Here is a 21,840-nt window from a genome sequence, read left to right as displayed (position 1 = left end):
TTAATAATGAAAGAAAAATCGTTTTTTATTGTGTGTTAAAAGCGGGATATTGTTTAAAGAAATGTTATTTAATTATGTTTAACTGTGATTTTTAATCTGTACTAAGACTGATAGCGATTATCAGAAGCACAATTACCTGATCTACTTTCGCTTTCACTTTTCATTCGTAAAAGAAGTGCTACCCTCAATTCCTTTCGCGTTAGTACATAGGTCAGTAAGACCGGTGTGTACACAATGGTATGTTTTTTCATTCAGCGTAAAAGATTGTCTATTATATTTGTCATGATGATGACATACTGATGTAAATAATGGGGGAATACTAACGGTTATTTTGAGTATTTAAGGAAATAAGGAAAGTATCTTCTCTTTGGGTTTCCACATTACTTTCGTTGACCTCAAAACACGTCGATAAAAATGCCCAAGATTTCTTGAAACGGTATCACAAAGGGGGTAATGGTTTCTATAAAAGGTTATCACGCAAGGTTAGATTATTTTATTTCCGCAATTCCTCGTGTCAATGATGATTTCCTAATTTCCTGCATCCTCTCTAAAATCGCTAAACCAGCCTCTTCATTCGGCGTTTAGGCCGTCTTTAAGCATGAGAGATAGTATGGGCATCTGGCTTCAAACCAACTTCACCTTCGGTAATCAAAACACGAGCGTGAGACCAGTTCATTTTCCCCGGCCTCGAAGAAATTCTTGCCCAACCTTTAGCCAACACGCAATCCAATCTTATATTATACATCGCGCGTGAAGGACCAATCCTTAACTGTATGTTTAAAGCAAGTTTTAAGCGACGGCTATTAAGAATGATTTTTGTGTTTATCGATTCGTCTGTGTTCAATGGATCAAATACGGATTTGTTTAAATGGCCGTAAATATAAGAAAAAGATACACTGTTTGTACGATTATTTATCTTTAAATTTGACTACAGATGTAGCAATTTTTCTGTACTCAAATACATAGTTGGCATATAAATATAAAACAAACAATATGATTAGCTGAATAACGCATGGGAACGAGTTAGCTCATTCGTTCCCTCGAGATAGCTAAAATTCTCTCCTCATTTGTTAAATGCACCCCTCCTTACTTTACTGCACTGCTCCTTTTTGCGTTGCAGTTCTATTTCATTTAGTATTGCACTCCCCTTGTTTCTATCTCGTTCCCTCGACTAAGTAAGTCGTTCCCACGCCATTAGTAAGTTAGTTGTTACCTTGAGTTTGGAGGTCGTTCCTTTGAGTAACCATGTTTTGGGAACGAGATAAAAAAAGAGGAGCGAATTTTTAAGAAGAGTGAATGTCATCCCTATGCCATCGTACAAAGCAGTACTTGTTAACTATTTTTTAGAAATGGGCTTTGCAGGTCTATAGTTGCAGAACATCAAGAGAGATCTGAGAGATCGATGAGAGAGAGATAGAGAGGATAGAGATTGAAGAGCAGGGAGAGAAGAGAGAGGAGAGAGAGAGAGAAGAGAGAGAGAGAGAGAGCGAGATAGAGATGAAGAGAGGAGAGAGCAGAAGATATGAGGAGAGAGGAGCGAGAGAGAGCAGCGCGCGAGAGAGAGCGAGATCTAGCGAGGATCTAGAGAGATGAGCGATCGATAGCTCTGACATAGCGGTAGAGCGAGAGTCGCGCATTGCTCTCTCTCTCTCTCTCTCCATCTCTCTCTCCTCTCTCTCTCTCTCTCTCTCTGCTCTCTCTCTCTCTCTCTCTCTCTCTCTCTCTCTCTCTATATATATATATATATATATATATATATATATAATAAAAGTAAAAACACGTGTCTGGGATTTTAAATATATATTGATTTAGCCAACGCGTTTCGCATAGCTCATCAGGGCATAATTATGCCCTGATGAGCTATGCGAAACGCGTTGGCTAAATCAATATATATTTAAAATCCCAGACACGTGTTTTTACTTTTATTATATAATATTCACAATCTGGATTATTACATTTTACTTATATAACTATATATATATATATATAAAATAATCAAAAACAAATTGTGGTTTTTTAATTAGTATGTGAATGATTTGTTGCTACAATTGATGTTATTATAGTGTTATTTGGTTGTATTTGAAATTGGTATTACTGTACAAATCATTTTTATGGGATGTAAAAATAATGAATAATAAACCATAATAAGTATTGTTGTTGTTCATTATTTTAATAAATACTTGTAAGTATTGAACATGTTTTATTTTACGAATGTAGAACTTTTTAATAGTATAAACAAATATATACTATTTTAGAAAAAAATAAATATATTTTTCCATTACGTTATATAAAAACCTAAGAAGCATGGCTATTCAATCTGGCTTTTTACAACCAACGTTACGACTTCCACTTGGCAGTACATGACGATGATCTGAAAATTGAACTATATTATGTTGTGTCTTTAAAGACATACATTTTCGACGAAATGTTTTTGATACTTGTTTTTGTTTAATTTCATCGTGCCTTAGAAATTTACCTATTTGTTGTTCTGGTTTACAAACAACCATTCAGAAGTTAAGTGGTAATTTAAGTTAATGTAGTATCTAGTATCGCTGTTTCATTTGAATTGAGACGATATGAGATTAATTTTCATTAACACAGATGTTTTCATTAAATCTGGACCACGTTTGAGATGGCGACGTAAAGCCGTTTCAAACAACCAATGCTATGCTTTGCAATAACAGCTCCAAGGCGGCGTCCCAGTTGTACTCATCGTTGTTTGTTGTTTGCATTTGGGATTTTATCTCACGTCTAACTATTGGGCAATAGGTCGCTTGCCATAAATAAAGGACTTCGAAATGTTTAAGACGATTTATGTCATGTTGATACATTGGAGTTTCACTTTGTTTATGTTTGTATTTAGCATAATTTTATGAATTTTAATGTTTCATTTATATGTATATACATATGTTAATTTCGTTATATTTCTGACTATGTATTTTATATTATGTCTTATTAGTTTATAATGAATATTGTAGACTTACTTCCCCTAAAATGCATGTTGTTTAGAAGAATCTATTGAATGCAAGTTAAACATCTGATCTGTTGATTAATAATAATATAATTAAAGTGATTATTATAAAATGTGTATTGACTTACGAAATGTTTATACAGAAACGATGCAATTCACAAATGTAAACAAAAAAATTTAGGGAAGAAATTCAATTTTGGTTACGTTATGAGCGCAATAGGTAATTCTTTGATGAGCGCTTGCTCATTTAAATACAAACAATATATCAAAATATGATTTGTATAAAGAATGGATCGCGGAGATATTAATACTTCTGTGATAAGGTTTTGAATGCAAACGATTAAGAATGCACACCCTTAACTATAACAGGTCTATGAAATTAACATAATAATTATCAAGTTTGCGGTTCTTTTAATTTATGGCTTTCTTCTGAACGAAGCGCATTCGAAATAAAATGTTTATTTATATACAAAAACATTTAAATATGTATACACTAATTTTCATGTATCATTAAATATAACACTTATTTTGTATAGAAACTGTCCATTTTGAAGCTGATACGTTTAATTATTTGAAATACAGAGCGCCTTTTTACATTAAATCATGAATCGGGGAATCTACAAACATTAAGTTTGCTTAATTCTAATGTTCCATCATTATGCTAATACGTGAATCCCATGCCGTAAATAAAGTGTTGAGCTTAAAGGTTATATTCTAGAAGTAAAGGAAATGGATGCCTTAAATCATCTCGTATTCTAATCCGGTAGCACGATTTCCTTGGTTTAGCTGATCGTACATATTAGGCAGCTGAGCTTCGGAGCTGTAAAGAAAACATTACAATGAAACAAAAATCGGTTTGATGTAAGAATGAAGATGAATCGGTAGTATAAAACTTAGAGAAAGTGTCGTCTTTGTTGTTCAATGATGTTAAAATGCGCTAACATAATAAACAAATCAACGCAAGTCGTATATTGAGCCTCTATGCAAAACATAAACGTCGATATTTAATTACTAGAACATGAATACGAATATGTAACTTTGTACCTTGTTACTGCCTGTTGATACGATTGCTCTGTATCTGTAAAACAAAATATGTCTCTTATAAAATACAGTTTATGAAAAACGCAGACTATTTATGAAATGCAATCATAAAAATAAAAACAGCCTCTACTCGGGGACCTTCGTCCTCTATAAACATCACTCTCCGCGGGTTGCAATATGTACAATACAATATATATACATGCGCGTCCGAAGATGCCATTATAAGGGCCGCGTAATAAGTTCATTAATTCAAATACTCTATTTCCGCTTATAATTTTAAACGTGTATTATAATGCTTTCAGAACGGGGGAGCATAATGTCGCAGGCTTGTCCCGTCATTCGATGTTATTGTCTTACTCGATATGCGAACTTCCGTCCGGTATTTCGTTTTTTTCACTATTTCAGAAACTAAAGATCAGAATCAAGTGCAGATTAATTTAAATGTAGTATCTTGGAACACACGTCAGTTGCAGTAAATATATATGATTCGTTTGACTGAATCAAACCATTTTCAAAGAAACGCTTATTTCGAAGTGTTCGGGCTGACGCAGTGCGTCTATGCAAAATATTAGGGAAATTTTTGAAAGAACGACAATTGAATTATTGTTCATATATCAAGATCAAGATACTAAGAAAAAGAACTTGACAAAAGATTTACAAGCATTTAGAGGGGAAAAAAGTTCAGAAATTATGTCTCTTAATAGTGCCTCAGAATGCATATAAATTTTCTTTAATCAGTCATTATTGGTTGATAGTGTGATCCACTGACGATTGAGAGGTCCCGGATTCGACCCCACTTGAGAGCTTTATCGTGATCTTTGAGATTGTTTAATTACGTGTAAATACGTCAATTAAAGTAGACGGTTCTGTGTCGTCACACCAAATTTTAATTCAAATTGGTGTAGCCGCTATATCGCGTCAATTCTGTATCTATAAAAGCAGGTTCTACATTATGTAGTATCAACTGCAAAGCTGTGTGGGGTGTTGACTATGTAAATTGTATTCTTGCCGCTGCAGAAAACTTGTTCTCGCCGAACAGTTATTACCCCATATTTGGGCTATGCCGTCGGCGGCTACAGTTCTGACGCCTGTGATACAAATGATTACCATGGGAATAACAACCATTGGCATAATAGAATCGATCAGAGCCAAACAGAGTTACAACGGCTTCAAATTTCATAGTTGCGTGTATTGTGTGGCTCTAAACATATACATGTAACTACAAAACATGTATTTGTATTATGATGCCATATAAAATGGAAGTGTGTTAATTCTATCACGGCGTGCGGTTATTTTCGAAAGAAAAAAGATGGGGATATTTTACAAGGCGTATAAACTGAGCCCTATATTTTGAAAATAGTTCCGAAAATTCAAGTAAGTCGTTGTATTAAATATAGGTGCATACATGTGTATCAGTATAGCGTTAGAGTGACAAAACTTCCATATTTATAGTGATATGCAGAGAAGAGACATATGTGTTTATCAGTTCACCAAAAGTATTCATTTTTTGTTAAGATTTATTGATTTCAAAGATGACCAAGCGTATATTTCATTTACGGACAATATGTCGTAAATTTTTAGTTGAATAGATTACATTCATATCTTCAAGAACATACTGACGCATTATAATCCATGTGTGTGTTTTTAGAATGATTGAAATATGCAATAGTTATTGTCATCCGAAGCTTATTATAAAGCCAATTGTTTACCAATACCAATATGTGACTCAATTATATCATGCATATACCAGTGTAAGTCTGTTTTCTTCGCTTCATTATCAGGAATACGACAGCAGCACCGATAGCTATCCCAAACAGGAATCCACCAATCGTTCCTCCGGCTATTGGTCCTGTGTGTATTTTGCTTTGTCCTGTTCGGGAGACATTTTCTGCAGTGCCTTCAACAGGTGCATATATTGAGCTCATAGCTATAAAACTTGTACAAGCAACACAAAAATATTTAATAAACTTTCCCGGCTTTATAATTAATATATTTATATATAACAGAACAAAAATATACGTGAAGAAAAAAAAATGCTTACCATCTTGATATTCATGTATGTTAAATTGAATACTGCTGACGCCAATATCGTTTCGTACCGTTATATTGTAAACACCAAACGCCTCCGAAGGATTATCTAAATAGACCGACACATTGGCCTTAAACCCCTGGGTAGACACGATATGGTTGTACACCGGAAGTTGCACAGTTGTAGAAGTCATTTGGATTTTTACCATTGGTGTTTGAACGGTAGCTGTAGTTACTATTTTTAAGATTGAAATAAATGGCTGTCCGTCATTTGAATATATTTCGAGATATAATGTGACAAAAGATCCTAATATTCCAATAACAGTCAAGGAATCTCCATCTTGTACTGAAGGTGCAATTATGACAGGTTCGGCTGAAACAATGCCGTTGTTAAATGTTAATTGTTAGGCTTAATAAGTTAAGGTAATTTTCAAAAACAAAATAGTGATTTCAATAAAAACTCTTATGAACACCCCTACAACAACAACGATATTACGTACATAAAACAAAACAATAATTGATTGCATCATTATTTACTTTACAACAATGTTATAACAGTATTAAACGAAAAATAATTTAAAGTTTATATTACAATTACTTTAAAAAACCGTATTCTATATGACATGCACCTTAACATAATTTAATTTAGACTAACCTCTCACAAACACGAAACCAGAACCTTGCATCCAGTGTTTATCTGAGTTGGGAAGACTGATCCCGTTGCTAGCGGAACAAGTGTACATACCGGTGTTTTCATAAGTTACATGGTCAAGCTTTAACACATTCCCATCGCTAATCCACTCTTTCACATAGCCGTACCCAGGCCATTCTTGGATCCACGAGGGTCTGAACGAATAAGAAGCAGGGGAACCAGAAGCATCGCATGCAAGCGTCAATGTCTTATTAAACGTTGAAATATTCCTTGTCAGCACAGATACGTCCGGTGGATCTATATAAGTAAAGTATGTATCCATAGTGTTTTTAATGCTAAAACATATAACTGGCAAAACACCTTAATGACTGGAATTAAGCATCGTATTTTCACAGTATCGTGAAAGAATTACCATTACAATCATTGTCCACAAGATCAGATACTAAACTCGGATTTCTTTTGCACTATGCACATAAAACATGTTCGACATTTAATGTAAATACTGGAATTAAAGAAGTTAAACGCAAATGAGAACAAACATAACATATATTTATATACATTTATATATGTACATGTATGCATATAAGTTAAACTTTTATTTGAGCATCCACAGTTTTTCAGAAAAAAATGCATGTTTCTGTAATCTGAATACACGGTAGTGGACTTGACTTAAATAAAAAAAATATGTGTATAAAATGAAGAATAATCTTTACCAGTGTTAATTTTAACTTATTAATAAATTACATTAAGAATTTTGCAGCAAAACACTATCTACAATAGGAAAGTAATATCCCAAAGTCACATACATGTGAACATCAAACTGACATTTGTTGACATCAGCAATTGTGGAGGGTCCGGAAACGATGACTGGCATATGAAAATTGCTCCATTGTCCGCCCTGATAGGCGTGAAAGGCAGATTGCTTATTACGGTAAATAATCCATCAAATTCCCTGACAACGTTTGGGCCTGGCTCAAGGATGGTGCTGTTTGTGCCTAAGCGAAACCAGGTTACTGTCTGCTGTGGATAGCCCCCTTCAGAGAAGCATGAAATGTTAATAGGTTTGTCAGGTTCGAAACGTATGATGTTGCCTGAGTCGGCGTTCAGTATACGAGGCCATGATGGTTTTACACGAACTGCTAAAGTAAACGTGCTTGTTCCGCCACCTGTTCCACCCACAGCGCACGTGTAATTGCCTACATCAAGTCGCTTTACTGGTGTAAGCATCAAATCGATAGTATTATCTGACCAAGCCATACGCTGAAGTTTGTCAGGTGGTAAATTTGGGTTAAATCTTGGGAATCCTTGCTGTGCATATGTAGTATGATCTGGTGGACCGTCCCACTGGGGATAACTCGCACTTCTAATACCGCATCGAATCGTAATATTCTCCCCTTCTAATACGGTAACTCCGTAACTGAAACCTAACAGTATTCTTTGTTTGTTTGTTTGTTTTATTTGTGCATACATGTCAAGCAATTTACAATTCAATGCAATCAGGGCAATAAATAACGTATAGATTGCATTATTATCATATTCAGAAACATGCATTACATGAATGGTGCCATTAGCACAGATCCTAATAAGATTACGACATGATGTATACACAGGATAACCCGTAAAGCTTAGACATGTAAACATGAAAAAGCTTATTTCCAACGGGGGTCCCTGGATTTAGTCGAACAGATCTTATAAGTGACTATAAATATATTGTTTTTTCAGTTCTTAACATAGAATCGACATGATTCTACACATGATTTCTTCTACAAATTAAGTGAATCTTTCAAAAGTTGACATGATAATACACTGACACGAATAAATAACATAAAAAATAGTGAATAACATAAAATAAAACAAATCTAAAAGTAAAAATACATGGAATTCTCGTCTACCTTCATATCATTTAATAGATGTGTCTTAACAAGTTTCTTAAAAGTAAATTTCGATTCGATGGACTTTATATTATCGGGTAATGCATTCCAATCCGTAATACCATTGTAGTAAAATGAAGAACTAGTAAAGCCATCAACTTGAGGTACATAAATATTAAATCGGGATCTATTCCCATACTGATGGACATCTGTACATTTGACAAAATTGTCTTTCATATAGCTTGGACATTTATTGTAGAAAATCTTATGGATGTGGTTAAGCCGAAGTTGCTTGCATCTTTGCTCAACGTTCAATAAACCAAGTTCTTCAAAATGCGATACAACAAGTGATGTCCTACAATGGGAATTGTTAATAAAACGAACCATTTTATTTTGGACTATTTGTAACTTGTGCTTAAGCTGTTTCGTGAGTCCACAATACCACGAAGAGGATACATAATCTAAATGACATTGTATTCAAGAATTACATAAGCTTTTTCTAAGACTTTTATTTAAAAAATCACGTTGTCTATATAAAAAATTAAGTCTAGAGTTAACCTTCTTGACGATATTATTTACAATAGAAGTACCGGACAAATCAGCATCTAGAATAGAACCAATATATTTTACATACGTCTGAGATTTTATAACATGATCATTACATTGTATATGAAAATTGTCCACCTTGGTGAGTTTACGTTTCGAACCAAAAAGAATACATTCTGTTTTGCCTAGATGGAGGGATAGCTTATTGTCAATTAACCACTTACTACAGGACTCGAGTTCTTTGCCTAAAACTTGACTGATGGTACTTGGATCTTTATGTGAATACAAAATAGCACTGTCATCAGCATAGAGTATTAATTTACAGTTGGATGATATACTTGTTTTCATATCGTTAACGTAGGTCAAGAACAAAAGAGGACCCAGTATACTCTTTTGGGGAACACCACACACGATCGATTTGAAATCCGATTTAGCGGCATTAACATGTACAGACTGCGTCCTATCAGCTAGGTACGAGCGAAACCACTCCACAGACTCCACTCCCATCGCACGAAGCTTCCGACACAGAATGTCATGATCTTTCAGTATTCTTTATTGACAAGAAAACCTTTCAAATATTGACAACACTGCTTTCTAATCCACCAACTAAAACTGTTGTTTACATTTTAAAAGTTAAGTTTCAGCATTAATGCTTTACATTAATCAGATGCGGTTGTATCAACTGACAGCAAATGTAAAAAACCTAAGCAAGTTCAGCTTTTACGATATGATATTGAATTAAATGGTATAGCATGTGTTGACGATACAGATTGTGAGATACTTTTAATATATGTTTGGGAATTGCATCACGTGTAGTGTAAATATAGAAATTATGAAATTCAAGGAAAATAATAAGAAAACAAATGCTTGGTATCATTGTCTACACACGTATGATACAAGACAAAATGGTTTACATACAACACGACAATATCAAACAAGAATATCAGTGAAACCGATGGATGCTCCCCGAGCATAAAAATGTGAAACGCCTGTTCTGTCTCCTGTTGACTATTGATATATCGGCTGTTTCATTGAAATGATGTGGGTTTTAAACATATTATATATGCTTATAATATTATGCTGTGTTCTTGCCATGTATGCTGTGTGTTTGTTGTGGTATGCTGTGTGTTTGTAATGTTGTGTTGTGCGTTTGTAATGATATGCTGCATATTTTTCATGGTCTGCTATGTGTTTGTCATGATATGTTGTGTGTTTGTAATAGTACGCTGTGTGTTTGTGATGGTATGCTGTTATATGACAGACAGACAGACAGACGGACGGACGGACGGACGGACGGACGGACGGACGGGCGGGCGGGCGGGCGGGCGGGCGGGCGGGCGGGCGGGCGGGCGGGCGGGCGGGCGGGCGGGCGGGCGGGCGGACGGACGGACGGACGGACGGACGGACGGACGGACGGACGGACGGACGGACAGACAGACAGACAGACAGACAGACAGACAGACAGACAGACAGACAGACAGACAGACAGACAGACAGACAGACAGACAGACAGACAGACAGACAGACAGACAGACAGACAGACAGACAGACAGACAGACAGACAGACAGACAGACAGACGGACGGACGGACGGACGGACGGACGGACGGACAGACGGACGGACGGACACACAGACGGAAAAAGGACACACGGACAACTGGACATACGGACGAACGGAAGAACAGACAGACAGACTGACACACCAACGGACAGTCAGATAGACAGACACCTGGACAGACAGATATACGGAAAGACGGAAATACGGAAGGACGGACATTTGACATATGTATGACGTTACCACTAGATCTTTGACAAAAACCGAGTGTTTCGAATTAAAATAACGCCAACTTACATTATAGCGAATGAAATAGACACCATGTTAGATAAACCCGCAGGATATACTAACAAACACATATCATACAATGAAAAACACATGGTGTTCCATGACAAACCCAAGGCATATCATAACAAACACACAGCAGACTATGGCAAACACACAGTATATCATCACAAACACACAGCATATCATCACAAACACACAGCATACCATCACAAACAAACAGCATACTATCACAAACACAAAGCATATCATCACAAATACACAGCATATCATCACAAACACACAGCATATCATTACAACCATATAGCATACCATATCAAACATTTAGCATACACTGACAAAACCACAGCAGGCTATGGCAAACACACAGCGTACCATCACAAACACACAGCATACCAAAGAAAACTTACAGCATAGTATCATAAACACACAACATATATCTTCACAAACACACAGCATACCAAAAAAACAAATAAGAAACTGTGGAAAGCACGCAGCATACATTTATTCATATGATTTAAACCGACATCACTTCAATGAAACACACAGCATACCATCACAACCACACAGCAAACCATAAAAACACACAGCCTACCATGACGAACAAACAGAAGACTATTGCGAACAACCAGCATATCGACACAGACAGACAGACAGACGCACAGAGAAACGGAAATAAGAATGATTTAAACCCTCATCATTTCAATGAAACTCACAGCATATCATCACAAATACATTGTGCACCATAACAAACACACAGCATACCATGACGAACGAACAGCAGACTATGGCGAACACACAGCATACCATCACAAACACACAACATACCAAAACAAAATAAATACACAGCATACTATGGCAATTAAAACCCACATCATTTAAATAAAACAGCCGATATATCAAAAGTCAACAGAAGGCAGACGAGGCGTTTCATACAAAAATCTGAATATTGATTTAAATAGTTTGACTGATTAATTGTTACCTCTGTCACATTGTAAACAAACCTATGCAAACTGCTTTTACCTGTTAACCATACAAGTACTCCAACTAATGTTAACATCCTTAATCAATCCATAAAGTAGGGTCTTAATCATTAAGTCGGGTCTTAATGCAAAGAATAAGGAAGTTTTTTATAAAGTAAAACTGGCAAATGAAATGTGTATGATCGTTCTACACTTCGTTCATCGCCAAGGAGATTAATATCTTTTCGTGATGAACCATATATGCCTATCATTTTAAAGCCTATCCTCTTATAGTTTGAATAGATTTCCTGTACGTAGCACACTAGTATTCTAATAACATGTGTGTAGTATTCAATTCATATGTCACGTTATAGCATTCATATTTAGATTCTGTCTGCATATGTTAAGATCGAGATTGGTTTGTGATAACTTATGTGCTAAACGTCAGGTTCGGCTAGCCTTCAACCCGGTTTAAACCCTTTTGACACCAGATGTTACCATTGCATGCATAAAGTCTGTTCTCTGTTATAAAAGAAGCGAATAAGAAATGAAGATTAAGTTGGTTCCTTTTTCCTAGTTCCTTATTCCTTATTCGAATAAGGAATAAGGAACATGCTCTCATTCCTTGTTCATGCGTAAAATATTTGATATAGGGTTTAACAGAAAAATAATGCAAACAATGTTTAAGTTAATCAAAACAAAATAACTCTAATACATTTACTATATGTGCAACGTCACATACTAGTATTCATGTTTCTTCTTCGCTCTTGCATAGGATTTCTTGTTTAAACCGAGCCGGCATTTTATACTACGAATACTGACTTCATATCAACAAAACCGGAAGCATATAACATTATGTTACATTTATGTGATATAAAAGAGCAAATTAGTACATGTCAACATGTTTGTTTTATTTATAGTCCAGCTCTTTTTCGCGGCTTAATGAGGGAATATGAACCAGTTCCTTATTCAAGCCGAATAAGGAACTTTCATTGTCAATTAAATTGATCCAAAGTGAACCACGTATAAATGAACATCATTATATATATAAGTTGTATATTTAAAATACTTATTGCAATACATTTCTTCTTAATTTGAAGTAATGATTATCCAGTTCCTTATTAGGTTTGAATAAGGAATAAGGAACTGGTTTCTTTTTCCTTATTCAAATCGAATAAGGAACTGGAATGCTCTTTCTATACATAAAACTGAATCAAATGACAAATAAATCAACGGAAATCATTGTATATGTAGATTGGGTTTACAAAATATTACAGTATATTTCTAATTTCTAATAAACAAAAAGTTAATAATAAATAAAATAATTGATTCTACTTGGGCTCGAACCTTCGGCCTCTCACATGTGAAGCGAGCGTGTAACCACTACACTACGGAACCGCATGAAAAATCACCTTCTAACTAAGATATTAATAAGCTATTAATAGTCGGTTAAAATGTAAACCCGGAAGTTTAAACGCTGGATAGTCAGCGGTGTTAAAGGTCCATACCAAAGGGCCCATACCACTGGAAAGATACGGGTCAGGCCTGCGGCCTTCTATATGTGGTTCTTAAAAACAAAACCTGTAGGAGGACTTGATAGTAATGAGACTGGGGTGCTGTGATGGTGCTCCTCATTGATAAGCGGCTGCTTCCTTTATCAAGACTCATTATTACAATTAATAATACGTGTCGCCCTTCGCGCTCTATAGCTCCTTTATTAGTAACTTGGTGGTTGCTAGGATAGTGTAACAAAGAAGGTTTTAATGTGTTTACGACCCCCCCCCCACCCGCTCACACATATATTTCATGGGCATAATAAAAACAAGCAATGGTTATAATAAAACAGCATATTTATTTAAACTAAAATGTCTACATCAAAACAAAAAGTTAACATAGAACACAAATAAAATAATTTGATTTTACTGGGACTCGAACCTTGGACCTCTCACATGTGAAGCGAGCGTATAACCACTACACTACGGAACCGCTTGAAAAATCACCTTCTAACTAAGATATTAAAGTAGTGGGAGCCTAATGGGTACTTTTCCAGAAACACTCTTTGTTATTATTTCCACATAGTAAATTGTATATCACAACAAATTGCAAAAATTAAAAACTTTTTACCAGCCGGTTAACTTTTTATACTTGGTTGAATACACCTACCCCTTGCCTCGTTGGGCGTTTTCTATGGATTTACCCTATATCCAAAATATATAGTTTTTTGTAATGGGATAAACATATATTTTGACAATTAACTTAATACACGTACTCGACTGGATTTTATTAGTAGATACAGAATTAAAAAAGTGTCATTGAAAGAGAATTGTGCCCTTGATGTCCAATAATATATGCACTTATCTGGATAAAATAGCAAAAACGACAACAAATGGTTCAGTGACAAGATACTTTAATTACGTTTTATGTCACGTGAAGTGTGATGAAATGCATATATTGTACATATTTATTTAACAAAACATATTTTCTACACACTGAATGAATTTGAGGAAGTTTTACCGTTCCTAACTCAAGAAATTTTACTTTGAGTATGCCTACCCCAATTCATTTTCACGCAATGATTTTCAGTATAAATTTGTATATCACTTCTGTTTGGGGGTTTTCCAGTTGCTTTTTAAAAGCTACAGTTATAAACCATGACATGTGAAGAAATTAAGCTAACTTTGAATTAATATTGATATAATAATACATTAACAAGAGCACCGCATAACGGGTGCCACGCTCGGCTGCGAAAGCTTGTTAGAATTTTTTTTTAGTTCACAGTGACCTTGGCCTTTGACCTAGTGACCAAAAAATGGAAGTGGCGTGTAGAACTCATCAAGGTGCATGTACATATGAAGTTTCAAAGTTGTAGGTGGAAGCACTATGATGTTAGAGGCAAAGTTAAAGTTTTACATTAGAGGTCACAGTGACCTTGACCTTGACCTAGTGACCCAAAAATGGGTGTGGCATGTAGAACTCATCAAGGTGCATGTACATATTTAGTTTCAAAGTTGTAGGTGGAAGCACTATGATGTTAGAGGCAAAGTTAAAGTTTTATATTAGAGGTCACAGTGACCTTGACCTTTGACCTTGTGACACAAAAATGGGTGTGGCGTGTAGAACTCATCAAGGTGCAAGTACATATGACGTTTCAAAGTTGTAGGTGGAAGCACTTTAATTTAAGAGCCAATGTAAAGGTTTTAGCACGACGGCGGACGTCGGACGGCGGACGACAAATAGGCTATGACAATAACTCGGAGTTTTCTCCGAAAACAGCCGAGCTAATAATACAATCTTAAGGTCACCTAAAGTCAAAAGGCAACATATGAATACAGGCGCAGTTCACCACAAAATGTCAAAGTTGTCCCAATATTACGAAGCATAAAGATGTATAAGTTATCATGTTTCTTTAAACATGTAGCACAATATTATACAACTTATATTTTAATAAAAAAGGCCAGATTAGTGACAACTAGATGTACATAATTTAGTATCAGTATAAAGCCGTTGCGTGATTTTGACTTGCCGCGTGTCATTTGAAAGCCATTTTATCTCGTTCCGTCACTTTTCGTCACTGAAAAACTGACCGATTTTAGGGACCACTTCAGATAAAATATTTTTTTGCGTTTGTGACTTTTGGTAGTCCCTCATTGTTTTTAGCAATGAAAGTATCCCTAAAGTCATTCTCTCCGGAACTAGAAAATATGGCTTTCAAATAACACAAGACCAGTCCATATCCCGCAATGTTTTCAGCTGTTGGTCGCTTTAGAGTTCCTCTATGCAACAGCACGTCAAACAATCTAATTCTTTGCCTTTAAGGCTTTTCATGACTTAAACAAACTGAATTTTGGATTGCAGTAACAGTAAAGATGTGGGCCATATTGTCAGTAATTTTACATGTTTTAAGCAAAGATCCCAGTTGCTTCAACATCACCAGGAGCACTGTGGGCGTTGCAGGTTGCCTGAAGAACACGTTCACTAGATTTTCCTGTTTGTGTGACTGTCCAGGATACGATTTTAGAAAACCGGCAGAGTCAACAAAACTGCTTACACAATTACAAAACGTTTCAAAACAGTGTGTGTTCAGCAATGCACTAACCAAAACCGGAAAATCAAACCTGCGCCCATTATGAGCAACAAAAATGGCTCTGGGAAACTTTGCAAGCCACATCATACAATCATGTAGAGAAGTTTTAATTGATACACTATCAACACTTCCACCATTTACACGCATTATGCCATGATCATCAACAGAGATGCCAATCACTTTATGAGCTTAGGAAGAAATTGGCATTGTTGTCGTCACATATGTCGAGAACTTAAAACCCGTCTTCAAATGCACAGCAGCAATCTGAGTAATATCAGGCATTACTGAACCTCGAACTGAAATACAAAATTAAATTCACACAATGCTTATTTCATGAATTTTATCATTCCCCTTTAAGTTTCATTCTGACGCCTTATATGATCGTTGGTTATGAGAAAAATCCATTTTCAGCACAACAAGCACATTACATATTGACAAGTCGTTGAACTCAAATTATCGCTTGTGAAAAGAATTCACCGTTTATATAAATAGCTCAGAATTGTATTATACCTATGCTCCTTCATAAGATTAATTACTAAAAGTAATGAATTTATTTTAAACAATTGTAATATTTGGAATAGCTTTTAATATGTATAATAACAATCACAAATATTTGTGCCTGCCTTGGGGTTCTAACCAAATTCTTTTTAAAAATCTAATTTTACCAAACTATGAACACAGTGCCTTTAATAAAACAATTATTATTAATATGATTCATGTTCATCTGGAATAGGAAATAAGAAGACAGTTGATGAGAAAAAATATCAAAATTTCCCACCAGAATAGTCAATAACATTGTATTAAATGTCTGTTTTTACACTTACTTCATTTTTTTCTCATAAGCATCAATGGCAGCCTTGTTAGACGACGCAGTTGAGATTTTCTTGATGGCCTCCTCAGCACGAGCCTCCATCTTCTTAAGATTTCTATTTGCAATAAGCGTTATGATTAATGTGGTTAAGAAGTTATTTACTTTCACCGGCCTGCCCAAACTGACTTTCATTGCTGAAAAGAGAATTGAAAATGATAAGAACATGAAAACGAAATAAGGCCGTAGTTACTTAATAATGATGTCACAATGTATTTTCATAGAATCCATTCGTATCATCATTACCGGTACATTATTAAATAACATGAATGAGCAATCAATTGGATTTAACAACACAAATGCGAAACTAAATTTGAAAACTGAATATGATGGGCACCGGAATGTTTCGTTATATATTACACGATAAACAAATATTCACTGGGAATGACACTTGGAATTTTAAGGGGTCTGAAAATGTGTAGACGTCAAACGATCAATGGCAATTGAACAATGATTAAACATTGATAGAAATGGCAGGTTGAAAAATGAAGACAAGCATACCTGTTCCAAGCTTGGTATTTACGTCAAAGCATGGCATTCCCCTGATCTTGAGATGGTGCTGCTTCAATAAGCAACACGGTTGACGTCTCTACAGTCAGGGTTTTCACTAACAACGTACGAATAACCACTGTGGCCATTTTGTAATTCGCCAACAATGTTATATATTGTCAAAGGAATGGGACACATATTACAAAACTGACCATACTGTAATTTGTTTAGCAAAACCTCCAGCTCAACTAAACAATCAATCTTCTTCCATCCCCCCACCCACTTCTGATTACTCTGTTCACGCCATTTAGCAAATGCAAATAGCTTTTGCGTGAGTCATTTTCACACAAATCGCCATCGCAGAGCTCGGTAAATGAATAATTGTTATCGGACACAACGTTTTCGATCGGTGTTTGCTTCTTTTTCGATTTTGCAAATCGCTCGCTTTTATTTCGCACTTTCATTTTGCTAAGGAAATGTCAACAACCGTGACGTCATGAACACAAATATTTTATGAAACGAATTAATTTAAGGTAGCGCACCTCTAATGATTTCCCGCGATTTCTTCGAAGGTTGAAGAGCCTACTATTAGGTGCCGTAGCCTAGTGGTTAAGGCGATAGACTAGAAATCTTTTGGGATATTCCCGCGCAGGTTCGAATCCTGCCGACGACGTATACTTTTTGCGACGCGTTTTATTTATTTTCTAACGTAATTTGATTTAATATGGCATATAAGCTATATTTATTGTTAAATATGTTGCAATTTTTATGCACATTCTTCAATTATTAAAATTTAAACAACGTTATGGCGAAATTGGGTGATTTACTGTTGAAAATACGAACCATGCATGTTGCATTTTAATTTTTATTTCAAAAAGTAAACGGTTAATCTGTCTAGTTCTTGGTATTTTTGCTGTATATAGTGTTTCTATAAAAACTAAGTTTAAAATATGACTTAAATGATACTATTTTGAATTTTATGACACTTTGTTTTTAACCGACCCAATTTTTACTTGGCTGAAATCACTTACATTTCATGGCGCTCTTCCATAGATAAAAATTTGTAAAAAATAAATGTCTGTAAAAGAATACTTATTTCACCTTGTTTAAACTTTTAACACATTTACAGCATCTGTACACACCAACTGCATGCCCATATTTGGAAATTTGAATGAATTATGGAACTTTTATATACCCCAGGGGTGAAAATAAACTGGACAAAAGCCGAGCGTGGGGGTGGTTTTGAAAAAATCGGTATATTTTTTTTAAAAAGCATGGAAAGCCTACCTACAAATTTGCATGTAGTTCAGTGAAATGACGCTGATTAAGAAAATAATTAATTAGATTATATTTGGATATGTGCCCATTAGAGGTGCGCTACCTTAACTTATATTTGTATTGTATAGCTATTATATCTTAAAGAGATAAGCAAATTTAACTCTTTAATACAAATTTATTTCGTGAATTGAGTATAATTTCCGGACTTTACCGTAGATATCGCTTATAGCCGAAACGCTTTCCGAATACGGCGATATCGACCGACTATTCCCGATCTCACTAGGCACCTACTGCCTTAATAAGTGACTGTAGTGTAACGGTTATCAATAAAGCAATAAACCGTGTAATCGCTGTCGTCTTGTAAAATTGAAGAAAATACGCGTTAATCAAAACTCGAACAGCAAAAGTCTGCGCTATTGTTAGAAAAACCACAAAATAAATATATTTTGATTATGTTTTGTTTTTATACAAAACCAGAAAGTTTCCCGTATTTTCCCAGTCCCTGTGATCTTTCCCCTGTGATCAGTTATTAATTAAAACAATTAGCTTTGCATTATTGGCAATAAATGTTGTAATAAATGTAATAGGCACACATGCAATACTTATTTACACTAATTTACACAAAAAATCACCATTATGCAAGATATTCTTAAAACAAAAATATATACATCGATCCGTAAAATAACTTCTCCTCAAATAAGCGGAAAAAACGCATTAAATACTAATCGCCGCACTCCAGTGCGACGCCAATAACAAATCTTACACTAAACATCGCAAATAATAACGAATAAAAAGCTGCGATATGCGAGAATGATCCGAATTTAAGTATCCGAAATAATGGCCTCTGAATAAGGAATTGGAAATAAGTTAGTTCCTTATGCAGAAGTCTGTATTTCGGACGATCACTTTCGGATATGTTATATTTTAGATGTTGGGTGTGTTATTTAAGCATGATTATGTTAAATGAACGTATTCTGTCACATTTCTTTTTATATTCTATCCTACGATAAAAGGTCGTGATAACCGACAACATAGCGCTGGTCTTGGTGGTAACCAGTCAAATTTTTCCCGAAGTTACTGCAACTGGTTACTTTTTGCCTCGAAACAAAATGGTTATCATTGCGCAAGAAAACTAGAAATGTACTACAATAGATATTTTTGATTCTCAACCTACATTTACAATTATTTTCATTGATGCATTGGTCTCTTTGGTTCATCGTATTTTGTGTGTGTAAGAAAATGGTCGTTCCTTTTTGATTTGAATAAGGAATAAGGAACCACTTCCATATTCCTTTTTCAAACCGAACTCGGAACTCGGTTATCATTAAATAAAACTTAGAAGAGATGTAATTGAAATTAATGTTTTTGCTACCTAACCTACATTTATAATGCACAGGTGGTTAGCGTGTGGCTATGATATTAATTAGTGAAAACATCATTTTGAATGATAAATAATCATTTTATAACGAAAAATTAACTTTTCTGAAAAAAAAAATATTTCACTATCAAATATATATATAACAAGGTATGCAAATCAAAATCAGCCCAAAACGGGGTGCATCGCTTTGAACAGCCATATCTTCATACATTTTGCAGCGATTTTCACGATCTCGGTCTTATTCAACGCAGAAATGAATTTCCTTTCTGGAAATGTATATTTCTTGCAATATTTTAACAAATGCTGGGTCAACTTTTAAGAAATAACACGATACACAACACGCATGACCCAGTTGATAGTGATCATGCTGTCTTTAAGACTGAAATCTTCACGGAGTAAAGGGCAACTTCCCTACAAAGTTCATGTAGTTCGATACCAAAATTCAATAAAACGTATGAAAAAACATTATTACCGTTCTTGTCGTTACATTCTGCATCAAGACTAACTGTCCAGCGCCGTTTGAAACCTTTGTTTACATACATTTCAACTAACTGACATTTTAAACATACGAGTGATTTCATTGGTCCAATGCGGAGGTGTGTCTTTACAACTGGAGATTTCATTCATAAAGAATACATGATCACTGTCAACTGGGTCATGCGTGTTGTGTATCGTGTTATTTCTTAAAAGTTGACCCAGCATTTGTAAAAATATTGCAAGACATATACATTTCCAGAAAGGAAATTCATTTCTGCGTTGAATAAGACCGAGATCGTGAAAATCGCTGCACAATTGATGAAGATATGGCTGTTCAAAGCGATGCACCCCGTTTTGGGGTGATTTTGAGTTGCATACCTTGTTATATATATATTTGATAGTGAAATTTTTTTTTTCAGAAAAGTTAATTTTTCGTTATAATATGATTATTTATCATTCAAAATGATGTTTTCACTAATTAATATCATAGCCACACGCTAACCACCTGTGTTATAATGATCCTCATTGATTAATTTGTCTCTTCGGTTCTTTTTAATAATTGTTTAAGTAAGAAAATGCCAGTTCCTTTTTCGATTTGAATAAGGAATAAGAAACCAGTTCTTTATTCCTTAATCAAACCGATTCAGGAATTGTGTAATCATTAAATAAAACCAGGTACAAATATATGATAATAAATATTTTTAATTTCGAACTTACATATACCATGATTTTCATTGACATTTTGAAAGGAACTACCATTTTCTTTCACACAAAATGAACCAAAGAGACCAATAAATTATTGAAAATCATTGTGAATGCATTCTTTAGTATTCCGTGGCTAATTTCAATTTATGTTTGAGTAAGACATGACATTTCCTTATTATCGTCTTCATAATAATTGTTGTCAGATTTAATCGTGATATAGAATATTTAATAGAAATGTTATAGAATACGTCCATATAACATAATAAAGCGTAAATAAGACACACAATATCTAAAAAAAAAAACATATCCGGTGGTGATCGTCGGTAAAAGCAGGCTTCTGAGTAAGGAACTAACGTATTACCAATTCCTTTTGGTTATATTACACTAATTCCGATTCCCCTAGGGTCCCATTATAAAACTGACAACTCTCAAAGCATTTTTCTGGCCTTACCGACATATCAATTTTCCAAACCTGGTATCAATTCAAATATGGATCTGTCCTCTTCCAATAATTGCAATCACAAACATACCGTCTCGCAACTTCTAAGAAAGTAAATCGCTGTCGAATGCACCCACCGTAGAAAACATTGTTTCGGAAGTCTTATTTCGACAAAAGCTCCATAAAAAGCCCCCCCCCCCCCCAAAAAAAAA

The 21,840-nt window shown here is 35.0% G+C and overlaps 1 protein-coding gene across 2 annotated transcripts; it reads right to left on the bottom strand.

Moving 5' to 3' along the window:
- Positions 1-2,155: 2,155 nt before the first annotated feature.
- On the bottom strand, positions 2,156-12,129 carry LOC127861530 (hemicentin-1-like). Of its 2 annotated transcripts, none has more exons than XM_052400106.1 (7): positions 11,972-12,129; positions 7,499-8,116; positions 6,696-6,989; positions 6,054-6,413; positions 5,760-5,909; positions 4,016-4,049; positions 2,156-3,791 (listed from the first exon to the last, which is right to left on the bottom strand). In XM_052400106.1, exons 1-7 carry the CDS (start codon positions 12,006-12,008, stop codon positions 3,710-3,712), a joined length of 1,575 nt encoding a protein of 524 aa, XP_052256066.1. In that variant the 5' UTR covers positions 12,009-12,129; the 3' UTR covers positions 2,156-3,709. The 2 variants fall into 2 exon arrangements, with proteins under 2 accessions (XP_052256066.1, XP_052256067.1); XM_052400107.1 differs by having other exon boundaries at positions 6,054-6,275.
- Between the last annotated feature and the right edge of the window lie 9,711 nt (positions 12,130-21,840).

Source organism: Dreissena polymorpha, chromosome 16 (genome assembly GCF_020536995.1).
Source record: "Dreissena polymorpha isolate Duluth1 chromosome 16, UMN_Dpol_1.0, whole genome shotgun sequence".
Lineage (NCBI taxonomy): Eukaryota > Metazoa > Mollusca > Bivalvia > Myida > Dreissenidae > Dreissena > Dreissena polymorpha.
This window is presented reverse-complemented; position numbering and strand designations above follow the sequence as displayed.

Excerpts from the sequence above, each read along its gene's own strand:
- LOC127861530 (XM_052400106.1), bottom strand. The coding sequence starts at position 12,008 with ATGTTAACATTAGTTGGAGTACTTGTATGGTTAACAG. Across the intron at positions 5,910-6,053 it reads CATACATGAATATCAAGATG|GCACTGCAGAAAATGTCTCC; the intron begins GTAAGCATTTTT and ends CACCTGTTGAAG. Across the intron at positions 4,050-5,759 it reads AAGAAAACAGACTTACACTG|ATACAGAGCAATCGTATCAA; the intron begins GTATATGCATGA and ends TTTGTTTTACAG.